The 25,809-nt window shown below is 37.9% G+C and overlaps 2 protein-coding genes across 3 annotated transcripts; one reads left to right on the top strand and one right to left on the bottom strand.

Annotated features, from left to right (window-relative positions):
• The first annotated feature begins 572 nt into the window (after nucleotides 1–572).
• On the top strand, nucleotides 573–14,716 carry LOC113051356 (ADAMTS-like protein 5). 2 transcript variants are annotated; one of them, XM_026215019.1, is made up of 15 exons: nucleotides 573–712; nucleotides 1,214–1,401; nucleotides 1,501–1,747; nucleotides 3,616–3,688; nucleotides 5,953–6,104; nucleotides 6,489–6,549; nucleotides 7,445–7,550; nucleotides 7,658–7,785; nucleotides 10,111–10,234; nucleotides 11,369–11,452; nucleotides 11,733–11,896; nucleotides 12,026–12,215; nucleotides 12,477–12,584; nucleotides 13,323–13,394; nucleotides 13,494–14,716. In XM_026215019.1, exons 3-15 carry the CDS (start codon nucleotides 1,728–1,730, stop codon nucleotides 13,820–13,822), a joined length of 1,611 nt encoding a protein of 536 aa, XP_026070804.1. In that variant the 5' UTR covers nucleotides 573–712; nucleotides 1,214–1,401; nucleotides 1,501–1,727; the 3' UTR covers nucleotides 13,823–14,716. The 2 variants fall into 2 exon arrangements, with proteins under 2 accessions (XP_026070804.1, XP_026070805.1); XM_026215020.1 differs by having other exon boundaries at nucleotides 1,214–1,747.
• Nucleotides 14,717–14,789: 73 nt separating this feature from the next.
• Nucleotides 14,790–24,062, bottom strand: LOC113051355 (serine incorporator 4-like). The gene is made up of 12 exons (XM_026215018.1): nucleotides 23,477–24,062; nucleotides 21,360–21,527; nucleotides 20,981–21,159; nucleotides 20,501–20,580; nucleotides 19,525–19,618; nucleotides 18,900–19,111; nucleotides 18,625–18,720; nucleotides 16,248–16,374; nucleotides 16,101–16,173; nucleotides 15,934–15,973; nucleotides 15,691–15,838; nucleotides 14,790–15,511 (listed from the first exon to the last, which is right to left on the bottom strand). Exons 1-12 carry the CDS (start codon nucleotides 23,543–23,545, stop codon nucleotides 15,301–15,303), a joined length of 1,497 nt encoding a protein of 498 aa, XP_026070803.1. The 5' UTR covers nucleotides 23,546–24,062; the 3' UTR covers nucleotides 14,790–15,300.
• Between the last annotated feature and the right edge of the window lie 1,747 nt (nucleotides 24,063–25,809).

Here is a 25,809-nt window from a genome sequence, read left to right as displayed (position 1 = left end):
ATATAACCGCAGCCACTTGTTGAGCTGTGGCCTGTCATTGTTCTCATATTTCTAAACATCTAGAAAACCGTGACAAATTTCCAGTAATTTGTATCATATCTGCCTTTTGTCATCCACATGAAGAATGTTTCACACAACACTTCAACATATGTGACTACACAGGATATCTTACCATAGACATGATTGCTGCAGAGCGATTTCCTTCCATCAGTAACGGATAATAGCCTATAATATCATTTAATACATTTATAGGGTTATACATCACACGAAGATCACCTAACCGTATTTTGTTTTGAAAGCCTAACTTTGCCAGCAGTGCCAAAAGACTATATTTGACTTCCACAAGACGAGCCTCAACAGACTGAGCCTGGAAAATTACCTATGGAAAATCCATTTAGAAAGTTAATCCCTCTGGGAGTTGTTTTCTAATTCATAGTCTGATGGCATGCCCATCCTTCAACTTATTTAAACTTTCTGTAACATAAGGCTCACAATACACGAACAGTACATGCACGAACTACAGCTACTGGAGCATTTACAGTCTGAACTGGGCAACATTCCGTTTAAGAGGGGCGTGTTTACTAGTTTTTCATCGGAATGTAAAGCTTCAGGTGAACACGGCGGCACGCAAAGCTGCGGCTCTCATTCACATCAGTACAAACTCTGGCTTACTTCATTTACATTATAGGCTACAAGACGCTGCTCTTGACGGGTAACTCACTACTACTTTATTATGCGTACTGCGCCTGCGTTTATATAATTTTGTTTGTCATCTGAAATAAGTTTTACTCTCACAGAGAATGCTCTGTAGCCTGTAACAAAATCTGAACTGTAAAATGTTTAATTATGATGTAGGCTACATGTTTTCCCCTCCCCATCTTTTTAACTTGCCACAATCATTTCTGTCATTTCTAATAAGTTTCAGCAGTTTCTTTATCAGTAACTAAACTCAGAGTGCACGTATTTTATTTTACTGGGGGAAAAGCAGCAATTAAACGTGATTTAATTTAGCGATAATATATTATGCTAACATATATAAATGTTGTTGTTGTTATTATTATTTTTATTATTGTTTTTTTTTTTTTTTTTTTTTTTTTAAATCTTGTCGAATTTTGGGATACAATGACGCATAACGTAACGATCAAATTAGAACAAACGCAATATTCTAACCCTTCGGATGATGTGAATCTGAAACTGAATGTGAAACCCGCAGGAGGACCAGGTGTCCTGACCGAAGAGCCGTTATTTTCTCTCTGGGAACACGGATGTTGTGTGTGCTGAGAGGCTCAGGTAGAGTTGACAGAAAGCCACCTGAAGACAGAAGATCTCAAGTCGGAAGATCTTCTAACCAGAGCTTCTTGTGAGATCGGACGCTGATGTGAAACTGAAAGCGGTTCAGAGGTTTGCTCTAATTGGAAATTGAGAAGGACCTTAATGCAAATAAGCAGGGATGATGTGAGAAAAGCCTATATTTATTTTCAATGATTCATTTTTATTCAGGATTATGTAAGATTCAGGACATCCTCTTTGGGTTCTGCGCGTTTGAAAACTTCAGGAAAACTATACCAACAGAGGAAACACTTGTGAAACATGAATACTATTAGGTTTCCCGATTTCTTTGGTGATAAAAACCACTGGGATCACACATCTCGTGGTCTTTACTTCATTAGATGAGTCCAGTTTCAGACCTCAAGAAGTTATTCTGTGACTCCTGACGAAGACCTAAAATGCAGAAGTCAAACAACAGGTATGTGGATCATGCCCCTCTGCTGTGAGGGGAAACACGATGCTTTTATTGCATTGCTGAAGGGAAGATGGTAAAGAACAAAGAAATCAACTTAGGACAGACTTGAGATTAAGACTTAATGATTAAAAAAATGCAGTAAAAATTCAGAATGTAAATGTAAAAAATGTTTTCACTTCTAAATTAAAATGATTAAAATTATATTATTATTTGATGCTTGCGTTTTAAATTTAGTTAAAAAGCAGCAACACACTGGAAGACATTTTTTTGCCATGCAACCCTTTGAAAACTATATATATCAAATATATATATATATATATATATATATATATATATATATATATATATATATATATATATATATATATATATATAATATTTATAATCTCAGACATCCTCATTTGCTTTAATTTGCAACTGAATTGTACAAAGCAAATTTTTACAGTCACAGATTGTACAGTCACAGATTACAGTAACACAATTTTTTTTTCTTTTTTTTTTAATAGTATTTTCAACTAGGGTTAGTCACTGTCACTGTGGGCGAAATTCTTGGTTATGGATGAACATTTTTCTAAATTGGTTTTAAAATGGTCCCACATCCAGGAAACAGCTGTTTAATCTTTAAGAGGACAACAGTTTACTGTTCACATAAACTTGAGGTGCTTCAGCGTGGCTCAAAACTAATTTAAGATTCCAGTTAGTTCAGATTTAGCTCTTTGTGGTTCGTCTGCCTGAAACCCCAAATGCTTGCAAGCCCTTTTAAGATTTCATTTTTTAATGTGGCTTTAAATTGTTTAGAATTAAAAGCATTGATAAAGATAAAGTCATATATATTTTTTTAAATCACATTTTCATGACAGAATTAGGTTTATCTATCCTTTATTTTAGCAGGATAGTCCCACTGAGATATAAAATCTCTTCTTCCAGGGAGTCCTGGCCACGATGGCAACACAGAAAGTTTCACATAAACAACATACAAACATAAAACTCAGAATCTTTCCTAAAATCTTGTCCAGCACTCAAAATAACCACAAAGACTACTTAACCAAACATACACACATTTCCCTTAAATTGGTCATTGGTTTATGTTCTTACCTTCAGGCAATAGCAGTCAAAACCATCTAAACTAACATCATTATTGTATTTTAACCATTGAGCTTTTGACCCTTGACCTTGCTAATAAACTGAGCTAATATGCTAAACTGTTGAGTGCAGGTTTTACTGTTGAGAATTTTATTTTAGGTATTTATGATGCATTAGTTACCATCTGTATCTCTTTTGATCTTGTTTTTTTCACAATGATTAGAGGTGCACATGTAATCAAATGAACATTTGTAATCAAATGAATCATTGTTTCTCTTCTGAATCAGTTCTCAATGGGAGTGTTGTTTATAATTGACCAGTGTCCACTCTGGGTTGCTATTTAAATAAAGCCTATTAGCCCGTGTTCATAGAAGATTAGGAAGAGGAACAATGTTTGTACACAAATTTATGACGGAGAAAGAAACACTGTGGCATGTTTAAATGAGTTTTCCCCTTATAAACTTTTGAATTAATAGGCATTACAACAATACAAAGAAGACAGTCAGGCTTTAAAGAGTTTCTGAGAATCTGCTTCTTTGATGAGTCACTGCTGAGAGTCAGACTCATGCTCAAAAAATTGCACGTAAACATGTTTTCTCAGTGGCGGTGATTTCTCAGTGTAAAGGACACACTGTCACTATTTGTTGTCATGAATCAATATTCTTTGATGTAGAGCAACAACACTTATACAGTGAGCCCTGGAGTCTGGGGTCCATTTTAAAGTCAAATAGGGAGGTGTGTAAGACTTGGTGTGATTGACTTACATGATTTATTTTCTCTATGTCCAGGAAGCTGTCTCTGTGCCAGGCCCTCACCCTCATAACAATACTGTTGTCTCCAAGTTGCCTGTCCTCTCTGCCTGTAAGATGGTCCCTATCCCATTATCCTTCAGTTTATAGACTGTTTGAAACAGTAACCTTAGTGTCCTGTCATGCAGTTAAACTGAATTTCTAGATTGCCAATTGGCAATCTTGAACAGTTATTTGTGTATGCTCAGATTGGCAAGGCTCACTGCCAAGGCTTTGCTCACTTTAACTAGAGTGCTGTCTTTCCTGTTGATTGTCAAGAGCGGAGCTTAATCAGGGCAACCTGGGCAGGATCACCTACAGTGGGACAGGGGTTCAGAAACTGGGATGTCACCCTGCGTTGTTTTGGATTTGCTGTTTATACACATTGCAGAAATGATCAGTTAAGAAGAACATGACATTTGGCTCATGCTGTCTCTTTAACATTTAAAAGGGTTGTTCAGGAAATGTTTTTAATGAAACCTGAGAGAAGTCTGTCCTTCCATTGAAAGTCAATTAATCCAAAACGTATGATATAACTGTCAACAAAAGGAAAGTTTAAGCTTGCCTTTACCATATTTGATGATTTTTATTTATGTGTGATGTTTATATATGAATGAAAAGCCTTAAATAAATCTGTATAAAAGGATTGTGTCTCTTCAAAAGACTTTAAACCATTTGATACAAATGGATTAGCTATGTCTCCACCAAAGTTTTGGTGGAATTAATTTTTCAGTGGAGGGAGAGAAATCTCTTAATTTAGGAATGAGGGATGAAAGTCTAATGAGTTTGGAATGACTTGATTTGAGTAAATGATGACAGACTTTTCATTTTTGGGTTATCTAGACCTTTAGTTTCACTGATACCTATAGAGAAAGTCTGCATGTACTACTCTGCCTTTGGTGCCTTCTGGAACTCACCCAGTCATTTTCCCAGTTTCCCTCCCAAGATCCAAGCTAGGTCTTGTCCACCAGTTTTTATCATCTTCATTCCTTTGGAATGACTTTCACATCTCCTTTAAAACAACACAAAAGGGAACTATCGACAGGAAGCCTACAAGTTAATTTCAGAACTAGGAATTACATTTTTTCCCCCAAAAAGAACATACTCCAAAGACAACATGTCTTTTTAAAAATCTTGCCGTTGGGTGGAAGCTGGTGTTCTGAAGTTGAAAGGTCGATTTCTTTAATCTGCCTTGCCTACAGGCCCCATGGCATACTGTCATCAACACTAATTTGAGTCTTGAGGTAAGGAGGGCAGTTCCAGGTATTGAAGATGATGGACGTCGGTCATAAAGCAGCACTATTGTGTCTGTGTGAGTGCAGTCACCTGTCGTTTTAACCCTCACAGCTAGACGTCCTCACTCATTACCAAACCTCTATTCACCACAGGCCTCTAGGCTTAATAAGGTCAGGAGATTCTGAAACACATTCCATTTCTTCCTGCAATGGTAATCTTATTAGATGAGTCCAACCAAACCTAATTTCTCTGTAATATTTCCACTGAAAGGTTAATCTCAGAAACCAGTATAAAGCTCTTGCCCAGAAAGCGGTCATATATGTGCCAGAAAAACATCCTTTTAGGGGTCAATGTTCTGTTTGTATGCTGAAATCATTACATTTTTACGACATGTTTACTCGCCTCATGTGACTCGGAGTTGCTTAAATTAGATTTGTGTGATACGGTGGATGAATATTATTTTAGAAAGACAAACAGCTGCTCTGTATTAGGTTGTTTAACATGATAGAGGCAGAAAAAATGCTCTCCACACCTACATTACATTTACAAGAGTACACATACGATACACCTTGAGGGAGACGTTAGGCTTCAGGCAACCCATGGAAGCTCCTCACTCTTCACAGGCTGTTACGGCCTGTTTGTCTCAGATCTAAGCCAGAAATGGATCTAAGAATGACAGAGTAATGCTATCCTTGAAGACGATTAGTGGTGGTCTGATAGGAATACTGCTTGTGTGATGGAGGCTGTGTGTAATAGAGCTGATGTGGCGTCCTCAGTCGAGCGCCTGGGGAACACTCAAACACTTCCACAAATGTCAAGTGCAGTCTAGCATAGCTGATGAGCAGGAAATGATTTGGTGGCCTCTCATATCATGTGTCTTGAGAACTAGTGCGCAATCATTTACACTGAAAGCACAGGATTCCTTCAGTTTAGTGCATGACATACATCAAAAGATTTTTTTAAGTACAAATATATTTTACAAACTATTGTTATAGTGTATGAGCGTGCTAAAAACCTCAACTTTGAACAAATCTGCCACCTCTGCTGCCTCTCTTTGTTGTTGTTCGGCTACCTTTAATTCACTTTTTCATACATATGCAGTCATCCAGACGAGTACAGCTGGGAGGTGAGGGACCACAGATGCACAGGCAGATATATTTCATGAATGAGTGGGCCTCTTGGGGCGGTTGGTCTGTGTGTTCACGCTCCTGTGGGGGAGGGGCGTCTGTCCGGACACGCACCTGCATCACCAGGTAAAGCACAGACTTTGTTTACCCCCTCATGCCATCTTCTCTGCTGTCGTATGATTATACATGTTTTCTGTGGGCAAATAAATATTAGTAGCCAAGAAAAGCACTGTACTCTAATTTTTGTCTTCTTAAAGACATACAATCTCATTTCAACTGCACATTGCTTAATTGCAAAGGTTCATAGTTGTATCTTAAAAGTACATATTACTACTTTAAGGTACTAATATGCATCTTTTATGTGCAGATTAGCTGCAGTAAAGTTCATTTACTTCCCCAGTGACAAGCTGTTGTAGTTCTAAAGGTTTTTTTCTGACAGAAAAATGCAAGAATGCATCCTGGGTAAACAGCCTTATGGTGATCATGCTTGATTATTTTTTCTCCTTTTAGAAATCTGGTTGGAGGGCCGTGCCCGGGGGACACCAGGCAATACAAGATTTGTAACACAAAGGTGCAGTAAATAGCCTACTTTACTGTTTGAACAGGATGTCTACATAGAAATACATTTCAGCTACACCTTATCTTAAGAGGGCTACACCTTTTCTGCTACACTTTATCTAAAGAGGGCTAGCGTAATATCAAGAGTTTTTATATATTTGGTTATCTAATTCTACAGTGCATTTTGTTGTATTTTTTGCTTGAATTTATGGTCATCCACATTCAAACTTGTCATTCACATTTTACATGTGTGTGTGTGTGTGTGTGTATGTATATATATATGTATATATATATATATATATATATATATATATATATATATATATATATATATATATCACTTACTACACAAGTGCCTTGATGCATGCTAGCATCACAAAATACCACAAAAAAGAGTTTTATCCCCTGTATTAATTTTACTTTAGATGTGCGTGGTTCTCATGGTCTGTGTCAGTATATTGATGTCAGACAAACTAAAGTTCCCTGAAGTCTTGAGCTTGTATATGTATGGACTTCTCCAAATTATCCAGAATGACAAAGAATGGTTTTAATGTTAACCTTTGTTTTAGTACAGGTGAGTAAGCGGCCATTCACTGTTGTCTGGGACACATCAAGATGGATTAGCACTTACACTAAAAATGCAATATGGTCATGTGTGTTCCTGACTACCTCTGAATGTGGATTGGGTGATTGGATCATGAAATATTCAGAACTTGCTTACACTTGTGATCCCATCAGCCTCGACAGATGTTAAAATCAGCTTTAAATGGATTCATTGTGTCAGCACACAGATGCATGTGTTGTATTGATCCTGAGTCATCCAGGGCTGTTCTAGTAACTCTAAAAGTGATCTTAGCAGCTTTAGATGTGTGTGTTTTCTCTCCTGAGCTTTGCGTCTGTAACATCAGGAGTGTCCTGCTGACTCTATGGACTTCAGGGAACTGCAGTGTAAAGCTTTCAATGACAGACCCCTGGTCGCTGGCAACAGTTACCGTTGGACTACCTTTCACGGAGGTCAGTGAAGCATGGCATCTCTTTTGAAGCATGTGTTGTGTTACTGTGTGGATTTTCCTTCTGCTAGGTGATTATACAGACTGAAACCTGATTTATATTTCTTTCAGGATCCCAGCCATGTGAGCTCAGTTGCCTGGCAATTGGACACAACTTCTACTACAACTTTGGACGGGTGCTGGACGGCACACCATGCCAATCAGATCAGGGGACAGTCTGTGTGAATGGAAAATGTCTGGTGAGTATATGTTTCTTCACAATTCCATAATCGCTGACAACCACAAAATACTGTGCACCCTCAAAAAAATATTTAAAAAGCTTATTGTAAAGAACTGTTTCTACCTGATCTGACACTTTAATATTAATTTTGTTAGGTCTAACAATTCTATTTTTAATAGGACAACTTAACATAAATATTTAAAGTATATTTTATTTTATATTATAATATTATAAGATCATTTTGGACTTGTGTTGTTACTTGTCACTATCATTGGTAGATGGTATTCTGCACTGTGGTATATATCACAGTATCACCGTCTGATTCCTGCAATGTACATTTATTTAGTTATTTATTTATTTTTTGAAGATATTTTTTTATAAGGGCAAAGTAAAGTATTTACAAGTACATATTACAAAAATCGATATATGCACATGTAAAAATGACTGAAAAGACCATCTAATAGACCAAACCCCATCTAGTCCTGAAGTCATGCTGGTATGAATTTGGTTTCCATCACATGAGGATTGGAAAGGAGAAGCACATGCATAGTGGGGCCCAATTATTAGCACCATGTGTGTGAAGCACCCCTTGTGTGTGTGTGTGTGTGTGTGTGTGTGTGTGTGTGGTTCCCTCTCTGTGAGGCCCCCGAATCATGGGAATGTGCCATTGAGAATCATTATTTCACAAACTATCTTCACAAAAAGAAAGGCAGGGAAAGGCAAAGAAAGAGATAAGGATGGGAGGTCATGTATTAGGAGGAGGGTTGCACCTGAGGTCTAAAGGCAAACAAGGGATTAATTATATCCTGCAGAAATTGCTGAAGATAGTGCACTCCTGCACACCTCCCTTCTTCCTCTGCAGTCTCTCCCGATGTCTCCTTCTCCACCCCTGCACTCTGGAGCTTAAGCCAAACTTCAGCTTGAATGGTCTTGAACCCTGCCCGGGCCTCATGATCCTACTGTTTGTGTGCGGTGGCTCAGAAAGAGATCTGTGTCATTCTGCTGCCCGTCTGTTTTCACCTGACTCTGTTTGGACCTGTGGACATACAGCTAAGTATGGTGACCCATACTCAGAATTCATGCTCTGCATTTATCCCATCCAAAGTGCACACACACCCGGAGCAGTGGGCAGCCATTTATGCTGCGGCACCCGGGGAGCAGTTAGGTTTCAGTGTCTTGCTCAAGGAAACCTCAGTCATGGTACTGAGAGTGGAGAGAGCACTGTACATTCACTCTCCCCATCTACAATCCCTGCCGGCCTGAGACTCGAACTCACAACCTTTGGATTACAAGTCCGTTTCTCTAACCATTAGGCCATGACTAACACTTACATAGTGGAGGTGCAAACAGATCGTTTTGTCTTTGAACGTGTTTAAAGAATTCAACCCACTGTTATTATTAATTGATTTCCATAATGTGGAGTAGATTGTTTTGGAATGATTCATAGTATCAAAATGTTGATATCAGAAAAACTGCATATTGTTTGCTTTTTGTTTTTTTCCCAATGTATGTTGAAAAACAAAGCATTCTGCACCACCTGTTGTTTCTACATGTGCTACTATTAAAAAATCATTCTAATATGTTGATTTAGTTCTTAAGATTATTATCAATGATGAAAACAGTCGTGCTGCTTAATAATTTTGGGGGAAACCAGGAAACTTTTTTTTTTCTGAATTATTTGATGAATGGGCTAGAAAGTTTAAAAGAACAGCATTTAGATGAATACAAATGTTTTGTAACATTATAAAACATTTATATTATCTTCAATTAACAAATGCTTGCTGAAAAAAAGTATTCAAATCTTGCCAACCCTGAACTTATATGCATTCCAAAGCAGCGATTAGACATTTAATAATTGTGAATAAACACAACAACAGCATAATTCAAATTAGCAAAAAATAAACAGCGATCTGCGTTATGTATACTTCAGTGAATTTCAGTTTGCAGTGTTCATTGCACCTAATCCATCCAGAATATACTGTACAAATATGATTAAACAAGTTGAAATACTGAAAACTCATGAAATTAATGCCAGAAAATATTGTGCCAAGAAGAACGGATGAAAACAAATTGTCGCTGCTATTACAACGATAAAATCTTTTTTAGTGTAGTAGATAATGGATTTATTTTGAGGGTCTATAATCTTGGATGCTTCACTCTCTATTAGTGTCTAAATTTATTTCTTGGAAGGTCTCCAAGATTCTGTGGGCCATATGCTGTTTCCGTTTTTCGTCAGGAGTGTTGCGGGATCAGCTTGTACTGTTAAAACAGAATGTGACGTTGCTTGATATTTTGGCTTCTAATTACAGGGTGTGTGTGTGTGTGTGTGTGTGTGTGTGTGCAGAAGCCAGGATGTGACTTGATCTTTGGATCTGAGCAGCAGGAGGATGTCTGCATGGTGTGTGGAGGCCACAACTCAACCTGCCTTCATCACAGAAGTGTTTATCAAAGCAACGGACAGAACAACGGTCAGCAGTGAATCTACCTACACACACTCTGATTCTAAACTGCACAACAGAAAAATAAGCTCAGAATTCAGCAAATATGTTCAGTCTGATTTATAAAATATAACAACTTTGAAATGGATATTTTCATTTAAACATAATGAAAGAGATGTGAATAAATGGTAACTGCATGAATCTTGTATGAATCTTGTTCAGAGTAGAGGCCGATGACCTCCGGACTGTAAAATCTGGTATTTAGCCATGAAATTCCTAACCTAGCCACTGTTCAAAAATGTCTTTCTATAAGATGTTTTTGAAAATAGTCTCTTGTACTTATCCAGTATACACTGATTTGATCAAAAATACAGTACAATGAGTTTAGTACTGTATAACCATTTTCTGTTTGAACATATTTTAAAATGTAAAGCTGAATTTTCATCAGAAATGTCTCCAGTCTTCAGTGTGACATGATCCTTCAGAAATCATTCTAATATGTTGATTTGCTCCTCAAGAAACATTTTTATTATCATCAGTGTTGTGCTGCTTAAAATTTTTGTGGAAATTCAGATTTTATTCCGGATTATTTGATGAATAGAAATTTCAAAAGAACAGCATTTATTTGAAACAGAAGGTTTTTGGAACAAAGCAACACTCTTCACTGTCACTTTTGGTCAATTTTATGGATTCTTGTTTTTCTTTCATTCTGACACAAAACTCTGAACTGTAGTGTAAGTGGTTTCTGGGTGACTCTCTTTCTCTTATTACGTCTTTCTCTCCCCCTCACACATATCTACATGCTTAGAACGCTGAAACTTCTAGCTTTGAACTTCTCCACATTGAATCAGAATCACGCTGGCCAGCTAAAAAGAAATACAGAGCATTTACATTGGAGAAAACAGAAAGATAATAGTGGCATTGTTTGGCCACCCAAAAATGGAAATCCACTCTATTCCATCTGGATTTCTGAGAGTAGGATTCCAGATTCAAGGCTGCCAGCGAGCAGAGAGAAAAAAACAATTCTGCAGTTCAGTGCCTTGCAGCCACACCAATCCATGCTGCAGCTGCAACAAGACACAACATGGAAACACACAGCTCCATGAAGGGCTTCACACCTGTTGGAATTAACTTCCTTTTACTCTCTCATTTGTTTCCCTGCAGAACTGTTTGGGTACAGTGAGGTCACTATGATCCCGGCCGGAGCCACACACATCAGAGTGACTGATAACAGCAGAAACTATCTAGGTTAGAGCACAGCCCTGTCCCTGTGTGTGATCTCTCCAACATGTGCTTCTCAAAGTAAAAGTGGCATTATGCACAGTTTGACACACAATTGTAGAAGATTACAGCAATAAAGCACTTACTTTTTCTTTATTGGCGAAATAAAACAACATATTGAAGAACTTGCAGTTTTTCACTAGGTTCCTGCAGTAACTAAACTTTGTGCAATTTGTCCGATTGCTATATAAGGTCATTACAATAATGCTGTGTTGTGATTTTTATTTTATTTTTTTAATCACTAAAGCGCTCCAGAATGGGCGTTCTCAGTTTGTGATCAATGGGAACTGGAAGATCAATGTTCCCGGCGAGTACAGTGTGGCAGGAACCAAACTTCAGTATCGGCGCTCTGCTGATACCTGGGAGAGCTTTGAAGTTTCAGGACCAACTCAGGAAGACCTGCACATCATGGTTAGCTTTAAAATTACACAACAACTTGTTCAGTTCAAACTTGAAAAAAAAAAAAAAAAAAAACAATAATTAAACAATTATTAACCCATAGTAGCCAGCGCAACTGTGTTCATTGTTCTGGTCTGATAGGTCTTGTCCACTGATAAGAACTCTGGGATTGAATATGAGTACTGGCTGCCTCCAGACCGCTATGCCCTGTATCATGGGAGAAGTCAACTTCGGCAGCCTCACCACACATCAAACCACTTACCTTTTGAACATCCAACCACTACGACCACCACTGCTACAACACAGCCGGTCACAAAACCTCATTTCTGGGGTAAAAACCTTTCATTTCTGATATATAGGAATACAATCTAGTAAGCTTTTGTTTCAATTACAGTAGTTGTATATATGGTATTAGAAGTATCTTATCTGTGCAGTGTCAAGATCTTGGTTTAAGATAACTTTACAGATTTAATGTTGTGTACACTTGAAGTCTGTGTGATGGCGAATAATTGGCAGAAATGTCCCAGTCGCTTAAAGCTTAAAGAGGAGTCTTTTGTAAATACAATTGTGATTTACGAGGTCGTGCTCTCAGACCCTGCTGTTCGCTGGCCTCTTCACCCCCCCCATAAACAGCAGCCGGTCTCACGTTTGGAAAGAGATGAAAACCGCAGGAACCGACTGCCTGAAATACATCGTAGAGGTCAGTGCAATATCATTGCCATTAGTGTATGTCACCACAATTCTAGATTCAATCTTGCCTTTAAATATGGTTATCACTTCCGAAACTTTGCAATGTGTGCTTAGCAGCATGAAAAGTAGAACTTTTATTATTGTGAACTGGTCAAATACAGAAAGCGGAAAAATAGGTCTCCCTTTATCATCACTGAAGCTGTCAATCACCTCAGTTCAGCACAAATTGATCACTGGCTGAGTTCTGCACTCGCGAAAACTCCTGTTATATTCAATGAAGCTGTCTATACTAATCGAATAATTTCTTACTTGCATTGTGTTTGCGTCACATTATAGGGATTCATTAGCGTACAGAATAAAAAACTTTGTGCTAAACAAAATGCCAGCATTTTGAATGGTATTCTGCAGATTCTGTCTATCTTGAATGCCTCTGATTGGCTACTGCATTGACATGCAGATGACTTTGATTGGCTACAATTCTCAGAAGACACGTTACAAATAGAAACCTCTTCACACAAACACTATTTGCACAGGATCTGTTTGAAAGCAGCTGTCTATCAGTGGATACTGAAGTGACTTGGTACTTCACACTACCAGTACTGCACAAATGGCAATGTTAAATTTGTAAAATTTCAGTGTGAACTTTCTACAGAAATACACCTAGTTTTCTGTTATTTGCAAATTATCATGATTCTTGTTCATTCCCTTTGGTAATTGTTGTTTGCATGAATACATTGTCATTTTGTAGGCCCCTGTGGGAAATGTCGCCGGGTACGAGGGAAAGGTGAGCGCCAGAGACAGTATTGCCAAAAAGATTTTGGTGAGTTCAAATCAGTATGTCTCCAATGCCAACATAATACAAGTAGTTTCATATACATAGTAAATTGGATGATGACAATAGATTTGTCTGCTGCGACAGTATTTCGAGTAAAAGTGCTGGAAAAAGTCTATCTTGGAGAAGAGACCCGCTATGACGTCCAAATCCTCCACACATACCGCAACGGTTATCGTCTGGAGCATCGGGAGTTCCTGTGGGCGCCCAACAGATGTGACTGTCCCTTCCTGGAGGAGGGGCATCAGTATGTGTTGATGCTGCGACAGCATATTAATTATGAACGTACTCTCAATCGCATCCTGTTGGAGGAGGACAGCTATGCTCAGCCTTATCGAGCACGTGAGGACAGCCTGCTGCGCCCCCTAGAGGAGCTCTGCGCTAACAGAGGCAGCAGGACTCAGTTCAGGGGGTAAACACGGGGGGCGATCACACTTTCACTGCACACTCTGAAGTTCACTCTTGTGCCAAAAAACAAGGCACAGACAGAAACCCCGCTCTGATGCTGAAATTCAATCAATGATGACTTTACTAAAGCATTTAGCATTCCTCTATAAAGACAATGGACACTCTGTTGGGATGAATTATGAGGAATCCATGAGGACAGTTATGGGCATGAGGCAAACCAAAGCAAAGAGTCACTAAATGAAGCACTTTAGGTGGAAAAAAATATACACCAAAGTAAATAATACGATTTATGATGCCCTTTCTAGCACCACATGTTTGTTAATGGCATAAAATCATTTGACAGCATGTCTATTTTTATCATGTGCATCATCATGTATTTATAAGCAGACAGTATTTCTAGAGGAGGTCTTGATTTACATATTGCCCTATAATTTTAAATGTTTTACCATCAGTATATTTGCTTTTATCAGCGGTTATAAAGTCCCTCAGTGAAATGATAATGTGTTTATGAGTCACATATATATTTACAGATTCAAGATAAGCAGAATATACATATAACTGTCACAACAATTGTTTTCCGCTTTATTTTTGGCAGCTATTTTCCCCTTTCATCATTACTAGACTTAACTAAGATGGTCTTATTACCTTGATGTGGTTGCTAAATTAAAGTCCAGCCTTTCTACAAAACACACATGAACTCTAGTATATGTTTTGTTAAAAATATATTTACAAAAATAACTCATCTTTTATGACAGCGACATCAACGTTTCTAACATAAACAATGCAATTAGAACCAAATAGGCTGTATCAGCCACTCATTACACTTTAGATAACAGCTTTTCCTCCCTGTGGCATCTGATAGCTGAGAAAGTGGGAGAGCCAAACCCTCAGAGAATATATATATATATATATATATATATATATATATATATATATATATATATATATATATATATATATATATATATATATATATATGTGTGTGTGTGTGTGTGTGTGTGTGTGTGTACAAGCCACAGATCAATGAAATATAGCATTGCTCACATAATATATCCAACTTAATATACATAAATATAACAAAAGCTTAAATTAAACTGGAAAAAGCCTATTTCAGGTAGTTTCCATATATTTATGCTGTAAGCCAATGAAAACTTATTCTACATTTTAGGAAAAAAAAAAACCTCCACTAAATGTACAGACATCCAGCTTGTCCAGAAAATGTTAATGTTCCCTTTGGCAATTGTTACACATCCCCTAAAGGTATGCTTGTACAGTCTTAAATATTGTTAACATTTTCTGTTCCCATGCTGAATTGCATTCATAGTGCTGACTTTAATCCTAACAGGATTATCTGGAGGATCCATGTTCATTTAACTAAAGTCTTCTCTTCAGTGGATCCACCGTGACCCATTTCCTGTGCGGTGGAAAGCTCCAGAAACCTGCACCCATCCCCGATGTCTTTGACACTGTTCAAACAGTCTGTAATTCACACGCTGACACTAACGTGGCGGTGGGTGGCAGCCCGTCTCTTGATGCGGGCTCGGCGAGGTTGTTTGTGATCAGACCGGCAGTGACACAGGGGGCCGAGGAGCAGCCACAGATACAGAACCACACACGCCCAGCAGGAGGACAGCTTGACCCAGAATGTGGAGTAACTCCCGTGGGTGAAGGTGGTCTCCAGCACAGCAGTCTCATAACTGGGGGAGACACAATAGTATTATCAAAATTGTGATCTCTATTTAGATAGTTGTGTGTCTGTGCTTGTACACATGGCTCCATTCACAGTAAATAAGACTAAATATGAAAACTCTTGGTTGTTCCAGTGCTTTCTACTCTGATCTCCAGAACAGTTCAGAGGTGTTCTTTAACAACTGACCTGAACCAATTAGTGAGAGTCATCATTACGTAAAGGGAGGCCAGAAAGAAAACGAAATGGAAGAAGAAGTAGCTGTAGGCAACGCGCTGGCTTTCATTGTGGATGACTTTCTGACAGCCTTTGTTCTCATCAATGACAAACTCTTCCTCTGACGGGACAGAAACAAAGATGGTGATACCTTATATCTCACACAATACAAAGACATTAATATGTTTGTGAGATCTGTGGTTGTTATATTCTCACCATCTTCAGCCTCTGGGCAGCAGAAGCAACAGGAGGCTTTCTGTTCAGGACAGAGAGTGAGAGACATTGTCAGAGATGCTATTTCAAACATAAAAACCTGTCCCTTTAAGAGTTAAATCCCTCAAATCACGAGATTTATCATGAGGAATTCAGAGAAAATCACAAACCTGGAACTCATAGCGGTAAACCTTTATCATCCAGAAAGGTCCAAAGACCTCAGCTAAGTATGAAGCCTCATTGCTGTGAGAGATAATCAGCAGTTAGCCATTTTATAAATATCCTAATAATTAATAACTCAATACGTTTTTACTCACCATGCAAACAGAACACAGCAGTACATGATTGCAGCCCCAATAATGGCCACAGCATTGCCTTCGTTTTGGATCTCATCCCTGCTGACTTTAGGGTAGCACACCGTCATGTTGACCCCCTGATACTCCACTGGAAGAACACACAACAGACGGTGTTAGTCATCTCACATATATTAATACGCTTCGCATTTGTTTTCCACAAACTCCTCATTCGGGGTTTCTGAATCATGGCCTGCAAATGCCTGTTCAATTAACAGCAAATGCTCAGCTAATTGAAAATGACTAAATTACATTTAGTGCTACATCTTGAGCCCATTGCTGCTGGGTTTAGAGAAGCTTTAGAGGTCTGTGGATACTGCTAAACTCCCAGCATGCCTCAGGGTGCACTTCAGTCCTTTATGAACTCATACAGCAAACAAAAGCTATAAAAGCACTGATAGTTAGGGAACAAGACAGGACACAACAAACACACATATACACACACGCCGCCATTCACCAAATGAAAAAAGGCACAAGAAGTCAGTACACTGTTTCTCTAGAAGCAACAATAGCCTTCTGCCATATTAATCACACTACAAGCATGATATTTCAAGCCAAAAGCGCTTCATCAGGCATTATGTACATCATATGAAATCCAAAACCCGCCATATGTAAGAATAATTCTAATAATCTAATAATCAACAGCTGTATTTTTTCTTCTCTGAACTTTACCATCCGTATAACATCTGTATCTACATCTGTGTTACATGCTTGAGAGCTTTTCTATGACCTCAGGCACCAAAGCTTTTCTTTCTTTCGTGTTAAGCTTGCACCATTCATTACTTTTGCAGTGAGCCACAGTTTTCTCGGAAATTCTCGAATGGATGAAATGATGTGAGATGAGATGACGAACCAGGAAGACTTTTGCGGGCTCCACTGATTACTTTTTGTTAATGACTATGTGATTACAGCCAGTTTAATTAACTTTGCTGGGGGATAAATCGATTGAATTACTCCGGTCCAGGTTAGCACGCACCGCTGCATGGAGGCTGCACACTGACCTTAAAAGTCTGTGATTCTGCATTGCTCTCTAAAAAGCATTTTAGTGTTTCATAAAGTACAGAGAGTATCAAACAGGTCATCAATTACTCTTCAAGTTCCCGTCATCATTCGTGTGATGGTTAGTTAGTTGGTTTTGTATTGACCGAGACGGGCTCAGACTTGCTGGATCCAGGATAATTTTTTTCCTGAACAATCAGGGTTAAGTGTTTAATGGTCTTGCAATCAGGATTGTTGTGATTCATGTGGTTTAAGAATAGTTTTTGTAGAATTTATTCATATTTTGGAAAATACCTATATATGGGTGGATTTTTGGTGGGTTATGGGTATATGAAGTGTGTAGTTAATAGATTACACTAACGTTAGGCTACTTTAGCCTTACCCTGCAGTTGGTTCACTCTCTGCCTCTGGGAAAGATATTTAATTCAATTGCTTGGAACAGCCAATTAACTGAAAAAGCTTTTATCTTTAAACAGAGGAACAGTCATTTGATAAGAAATAATTATTAGCTTTTCATAAAACTAAAAAAACCCTGCAGTCCCTTCACAAACCTGTTTGAAAAACCTTGACCTTGTTCATTGCACTTCATATTATATTATAATGTAAGACAAGAATTCTGAAATGTTACTCTAAAATTATATATATATATATGAAGAGTTCAGATGCAAAAGCCTCTAAATGCCATCTGAAATTTTCATCTAAAATTAGGAATTTTTTCAGGCTCCTATATTTATGTTCACTTATTTCACTTTAATAGCCTGGAAAAGGACCTGCACATTGCCATTAAAGTAAAATGACTCAACCTAAGCATAGGCGCTTGATAAAAACCCTAATTTTAGATGAAAATTTCAGATGGCATTTAGAGGTTTTTGCATCTGAACTCATATACACACACACACACACACACACATACATACACATACATACACATATATATATATATGCTTTCTAGTTTGTATATATTTTCAGAACAGAAATCTAAACACTGGATAGATGTTTAGGTTCAAAATACTTGTTTCTTCATTGGTGATATATTAGAGTCAAGGGTTTTTAAAAGGGGGATGTTGGATATATGAACTTAAATCAGACAATAGTGTCAACAACCAGCAACTGAAGTGACTCATGTCGAGAAAATGGCCTTTAAAGATGCATTGTAATTTGTAATCTGCTGACGCAGTGAGTGTATTTTGGATGTTTTCTTTCCACTTAGTCTGAAAGAAGACATGTTATGAAAGCAAAATCCTAAAATGTACCAGTGCACGAAACAACAGGTTTAACCTGTAGTATCATGCCTTAAGACCTGAAACAGTTCTGCATGTGACAAGCAATCTTTCTGACTTACCCTTCTCTGGGGGGCGGCTGGATAGAGCAGAGAAGGTCAGGTACATGACATAACAGCAAATGATGGAAGCCTGCAGGAGTCCTGAACGAGGCTGCTCTGAGCGGGACAGCAAAACAAACTCTCAGCTTAAATGACAGGTCATACTTGATTTAGATACAAGAGCATTCCCAAAAACAGCTTGATCTTTTCTTGATCAATATCTAAACTGCTGATATAAACTACTAAACTATTGTTTTGGTGAGAGAACAGGACCAGATAAGAAATGTAGCACTAACTTCGCTGCACACAGGGAGTCACTGCAATGAAAGACATGATGGTGCAGAGGGCCAGGTTAGTCCACAGCAGGGCTTTGTTCAGGTGGCATCCCGCTGGGTGAGTGTAGTATTTGTACATGAATGTGAAGGCCATGGTGGCGATGGTGTAGAAAAAGAGGGTAGCACACAGGACTGCCACGTACCACCTCTTATTCTCAGCTGCGCCGGTTAACCTGGGAATGAGAGGCAGGGCAGAGACGGGGTGCGATCAATGACACCTCACGTCTAAATCGAAAGACAATTCCCAATTCCATTGTGTTAAAATGACTTTCGGCCTGAAAATGGCTTGACGTAGACTGCACAAGCTTCTGGGAAAAGCTGGAAGTCAGTGTGTAAATGGAGAGATAAGTTTGAAAACGTGTTTGTATGTGTGTGTGTGTGTGCGTGTATGAATAGGTGAGATACCGGAGCTTGAAACAGGAAAGGACAGTGATCATCTAAAACTATAGAGGATGATATTATATCACTCCAGAACGAGAAGGGACTTCATAGTCTGGTAAAGGGTAGTAGTTGTTGTTGGTTAGTGCAGGTTTGCCTCAAGAGAACATACCCATTCTGTGTGTGTGAACCCAGTTACCTCACTCACCAGTTTTTATTCCAGGTGTGAGCGAAAGCAGTGATGAGAATGAGTTGAATGAGGATAAAAGCAAAGCCTCCCACTACTCCAACATAATGCCAGACTACATGGAGAGAGGACAGAGAGGACAAAAGAAATGAAATTGAAACAGTGAAATCCAATCAAAATGAGATTTATAGGACACTGGGCTTTATTTATGAATCTGAGTAAAGCAAAATCATACGTAGAACCGTTTTTATGTAAATGTGCCGCTGAACTGAATACAGTTTACACACATTCTGAACCATTTTCAATTAAATGTGTTCAGGTCGTCTTTCATTAATGAGGAAATCCCAACTTTGTGCTCTAACGAAAAATGTTCAGTGTGTCTATAGGGCCACCTGGCGGAATTAATTAAGAAGTGCAAGCCTGTGATATAATCACCATAAGCTTATAATCACTTTAGATAGAGACCTTTCGCTGCACTCACCGTGTTTGCAATGTATTGATGATGCGCAATGTATTGTTATCGTATTGGTTGCCAATTGGCTGCCAAATTTAGAGGCTGATTAATTGGTATCAATGTTGATTATTTAAGTGTTACTCATTTGCCACTATTTTTTTAAACATTTCGATTATATTTACCATTATGTAAATATTTTCGAATGTAACATATTCCTGTAAAAACTGAATTGTCAGCAGCCATTAATCCTGTCAGTGTCATATGATCTTTCAGAAATCAAAATATGCTGATTTGGTGTTCAATAAATAAAAAAAAAAAAATATTAATTCTGACCTCGCACTTTTTAAACAATAGTGTTATCATTGGATTTATTGGTATCACTCTGCATCTTGATGTCAGTGGATCCCTATATATTATTGATCAGAAATTGTATATATATATATATATATATATATATATATATATATATATATATATATATATATATATATATATATATATATATATATATATATATATATATATACTTTATGATCCTCTCACCATGCAAAAAGGATTCTGTGGGAATAAAGAAGGCAGCAGCAATCATTCCAAGCATGGTGATGAACTTCAGAAACCAAAACCTGAGTGAAGATGAGGAGAAATTGTAGTGTGTTAATTTATCTACATTAAGTAACTTAATAAAGCTCTTAGATGAGGCAAGATGTAATTTATATTTTTAAATCCAAAATCTGTTGGGGTTGGTCCAACAAGAGCCTCCAAAGATCTGGTTGACCCTTGTCCATATCATGTTCTTCTTCTTGAGAACTAAACCACCCAATGTCTTTTTAAAATATACACTCTTAAAAAAAGTTTTTCTCAGCAGCTTCATTGAAGAACATTCAATAATCTAAAGAGGAGGAAATAGTCCACCTTTTGCCACCATAAAGAACATTTTTGTGCAACAGAAAGTTTCCATATGTTAAGTTTCTTCATGGAATAAGAACCTTCATTTTAAAGAGTGAAGGGAATAATGACACTGACCCATTATGAATGAGGGCTCGGGAATCCTGGCTAGACTTCACATCAATAAGGAAGATGGCCATCATCAAGTAGAAACAAGCTGTGCCAAAACACACCCTGTAGACAGCAGAGTAGCCCACCAGCATCTGACAATCTCCTCCACCATGAGCCTCATCACACACCACGTTAAAGAAAGGCACCTGAGGAAAAGTGACGTCTGTTAATGCGTGCTACAGTGTTTCTGTAGGGTACAGACTACTGGCATGTGTAGCTGGTGTGTGTCCTGCCATGCAGATTAGCCAAGATCTGATTGCATGAGACTAGATATACAGATGAACTGATTTTACGGTGTTTCCAGCTCCAGCGGTGCGTTAGAACCACTGGAGCCTGTGCAACTTACATTCTCCCTCACTGCCTCTGACACAGTCTTAGACAGCATGAGGCATGAGACGGTGCAGGCCAGGATGTGGAATAACGTGTACATGATCCGCGTGCTGGTTGATGATTTGACGGGCGGACACAAGGAGCAGCACAGGGAACACGGTGCCGGGCCACAGCAGCAGTATATCTGACAGAAAGAAAAGCAGACCGGTCAGGGGTTGTGATTAATCGAGATCACTCAAAGCATCTGATGGATCGGGGCTGGTTGCCTGGATGAGGTCCAGGTATCTTTTATCCTCAGCTAAACTCAGAAGCATAGATTGGGCTGAAACGCAGTTCCCACTGACTTTAAAGATTAACAAACCATCCTTTATGAGCACATACAGGATTTGAAAATGAAAGCGATATATGTTATAATGAAAAATGTGCTTCAATCCAATATCCTGTTGCAGTTATTCACTATTTGAAATGCAGGGAAAAGCCCTATATTAACATATATAGTAATTCCCAATGGAAATGTTCCCATCATATTTGCCTGGAGGATTTTCTTTCTCCCGAATATACTAGATAGTGTTATCACATTGGGCTAAAACTCACTGACTTTGCTCACGCAGGGTATATACAAATATTCATATTCATTTTCTTAATATTTGTACTTTTGGGGAGGATTTCTACCCCTCGTTCTAACACTTGTGGTGTTCCCAGTCAAAAACAACTGACCTGAAAAAAAAAATTCAGTCTTTTTAGCAACATGTTTTCTTTCAGTTAGCACAGGTTTTGTATTTCTTTTGGAAACTAATGGATAGTGATCTGAGCTTATGCACCTCAGGTTTTGAGTGAACATGGCCAAAATTGTATGAAAATAATTTATTTTTTCTTTCACTCAAAAAACTGAAGTGCAGATTAGTGAGGCCTATGATCAATCAGTTCCAAAAAGAAATACAAAACCTGTGCTAACTGAATAGAGTAAAATAGTATAATTTGAGATTTACAAGCAACTATTAAAAGGCCATTTTTGACCACAGCACAAGGAATAATTCACATAATTGTATATTCTGTCATTATATACTCACCCTCATTACGTTAGGTTTCTTCCTTCTTATATACTCAAAAGATGATATTTTGAAAAATGTCTCAGTGTTCAGTTCAGACAATGAATGTCGTTGGGGGTCCAGCATTGTTTTGGACCTCACTGATTCATTGTATAATACAGATCATACAGGTTGGAAGGACATGAAAGTGAGTAAAGGATAAGTAAATTATCATTATTTTTTATTTATTTTACATTGCTGTTTAAAGCAAAACCCTCAGGTGTGCATTGATATATTGTACTTAAAGTACACTCGAGACAAGCTGTCTAATATAGCTCAAACTGCTCTTAATAAATCAGTGGCAATAGTCCTACAGCCAGTGAAGGAGGATGAAAACACACTGACTCTTAAAGCCCATGATGAAAGAATGAGTCATCCATCGTCTTAATTTCTTTTGACAGAAAGAACGTTCCATGAAAGCCTGTGCTTTCTGTTGAGAGAGGAGTTTTACCCTTTCATACCAAACAACAATAACATCTGACCAAACGATTTGAACAGCGCAATAACAATAGTAGATCTCTAAAATAGTAGTGGAATTAATGTTTAAAAGTGGATCGTTCTATTCTATTTATTATTTATTTATTATTTAGTCATTCAAATTAAAATTCACTAGTGCAGGGTTAAATAGTTAATACAAATAAAATAAGAAATGAACTGAGTACTAAGAGCCTTATGCCAGAGCATTATGACAACCTCTAAACACAGCGTGCCACTTCACAACCTTTTCAGTAAATTTTTTTTAATGATCCAACTAAAGCCACATCCAGATATTCTGCAATCCAGTACCTGAAGTTGTTATATTCATATGATAAGTGACATTAGAAATAGGCAGATTCTTTATGTTTATCATTCATCATAAATTGTCTTTAGTTCTAAGTTCTATGAAGGCAGATTCGGTTCTCGTAAGAGAAGCTTGAATAAAGCTTTCCTTGTATTCAGGAGATCAGAGAATTATGAAAAATAAGTCTCATCTTAAATAGCCTGGCATGTCATTCTCACATCTCTCCTCATTACGAAACAATCTCCACCTCTCCCCCTCTCTCACCTGATAAGCCACCATGTTCAGGAAATAGTTGTAGACACCGTTTTGGTGAAAAGCTTGATCGGTCGACATGGCTTCTTATTTTTCAAGGACGCTTAGTCATTAAAACACGACCTCCGGAGAAATCAAAACGGTATATGCAGTAACCGGTCGGGGTCGGGACACTGTATGATCTGTAGGAGCTCAGCTTTACAGGAAAGATTCCTCAGCTAGTTCCTCCTGAAGCTGTAGTTCCTCTGATCCCCAACTGAACACCCTCATGTTGCTCTCGTGGGAACATCTGAACATCTTCTCATATCATATACGAGCAGCCTGGTGGCATCGAATGGTGCCAGGAGAGTGTGTGAGCAAGGGTGGATGCCCAGTTGTACTCACGCAGTGCGATTAGGCAACAAGAGCAGCGAGAGGAGGGGGCAGGTTCAGTGTGTTGTCCCATCTGTCCCTCCCTTCCCCCTCGCTCCAGTGCATCAGTGCATCCTCAAGCTCAATAGGATTGCTCCAAGGTGCTAATCGGTTTAGGGCTAAATAATGAAATTATACTTGCAATATTGTGATTTCTCTCACAAAGTAGACAAATCTTTAGATCCCCCCTTTTGACACCTTAACAAGCGTTCACTTGTCTGAGTTTATATGTAATCTGCTCATTATGCTTTGACCCAGAAACCGAAGGGCGCTATTAAAGCGGGTGTTTGGAGGAATGCACAGGACCAGTCCTGCGTTCTTTTACATACATGGACCACAGCCTCAATTTACAATGAGGGTACACTTCAACAAACATTTGCAAACTTTACATAATAAGTCTTCAAAATCAGAGACAGATTGTTTTAGTTGTTATAATGAAGTGGATATGAGTTGTTAGCGTGCAGAGCGGCCGGTGGCTCTATATTTAGGTCAGTGTGTATTTGTGAGGATATGCACTGGGATTATCCTGGAGTTTTTAGTCCTCGTCTCAGCCTGGGTGACCTTCTCTCTCCGGTAGAGTGACACACTAATCCAGACAAACACAGTCCCACTTCAACTCATCATCGGCCTTCAGCATCATCGTACATGACATGGTGACTCAGAAATCACACTTAAAATCATTTCAAAGTAGAAATTGTTATTATTTACTCATCCTCATGTCATTCCAAACCTGTGTGTCTTTCACTCTGCTTCCATGGAACACAAAAGAATATATTCTGAAGAAAGTTGAGGTCCAAAAGACCCTAGACCACACTGACATTCATTTCATTTCATTAAATATTTCATTTTATTTTCACAATATCTTCTGGTTACACTTTATTTTAAGGTGGTGTTGTTATACTGTAATCACTCATATAAGTTCTGAGTAATGTTAATTAAATGCATTTACTATGGGTTAATGTTTAGAGTTTATGTTAGTTTACTGTTGTTATTATAGTAAGTACATGAAACGTAATACTACATGATGTTAAAGTATTACCTTTCTTCTTTTATATTTCCTGCAGATGAATTATATGGGAATATTCTGGAATTATATGAGGTTGAGTAAATGATGACTAAATGATGAATTTCATCATAGAACCATCCCTATCTGCCACAAAGAAGACATTCTTTAATGTAAAATTTTACACTTTTTTCTTTATATGTTATCTTCAAATGCAGGGAAACTGTCAACTAAGAGGGAATATTCTCTGAATATTAACATGCAGAACTTACTCTCGTGGTTTTCTCAAAGTTCTTTCAGTGACTTTAATAGAATGTTTGTTCCAAGTTATCTGGCCTTTAATAACGTTCTCAAAATGTTAGCATACATCTTCTTTACAAACTGTCCATGGAACTTTTTTTCTGGAATATTTTATTATCCTTGCTCTGTAGGTCTGGTGCAGTAATTAATTTCCTTTAAAATCTGGCAAAGAAATGAAAAGAAGGATGAAAAAAATGAAAGCTATTGAAAGTGAGTGTTTAAAGTTTATTGTTGTTTAAGTACTTCAGTAAAGACTCTTGTGTACTATTTCAGTCTTTTTTCAGTATTGACAGTTCCACAGAGTCTTGTGGCCAAAACTTGCTGGACACAATATCATTACATAACACTGTTTGTGGACTTGGTAGTTTTCTTACTTAAAAAGAGGAGAAATCTATGAAATATGGAGGAAGACATTTGTCTGTTCTTCTTTATGAATCAACATTATTTTCTTTAAATAGGTGCAGTGCAAAAAATATATATATTACTAGTAACTGACTGTTTAATTTAGCAGCTGAAATCTCTGGTTAGCTAAATCACAGAGGTATGAACTTTTCAAAAACAATTATAGTCTTTTAAAGTATACAGAGTGGATACTCAATGAAACTGCAGGTCTTTACACTCAATAATTGGG

Source organism: Carassius auratus, chromosome 32 (assembly GCF_003368295.1).
Source record: "Carassius auratus strain Wakin chromosome 32, ASM336829v1, whole genome shotgun sequence".
NCBI lineage: Eukaryota > Metazoa > Chordata > Actinopteri > Cypriniformes > Cyprinidae > Carassius > Carassius auratus.
This window is presented reverse-complemented; position numbering and strand designations above follow the sequence as displayed.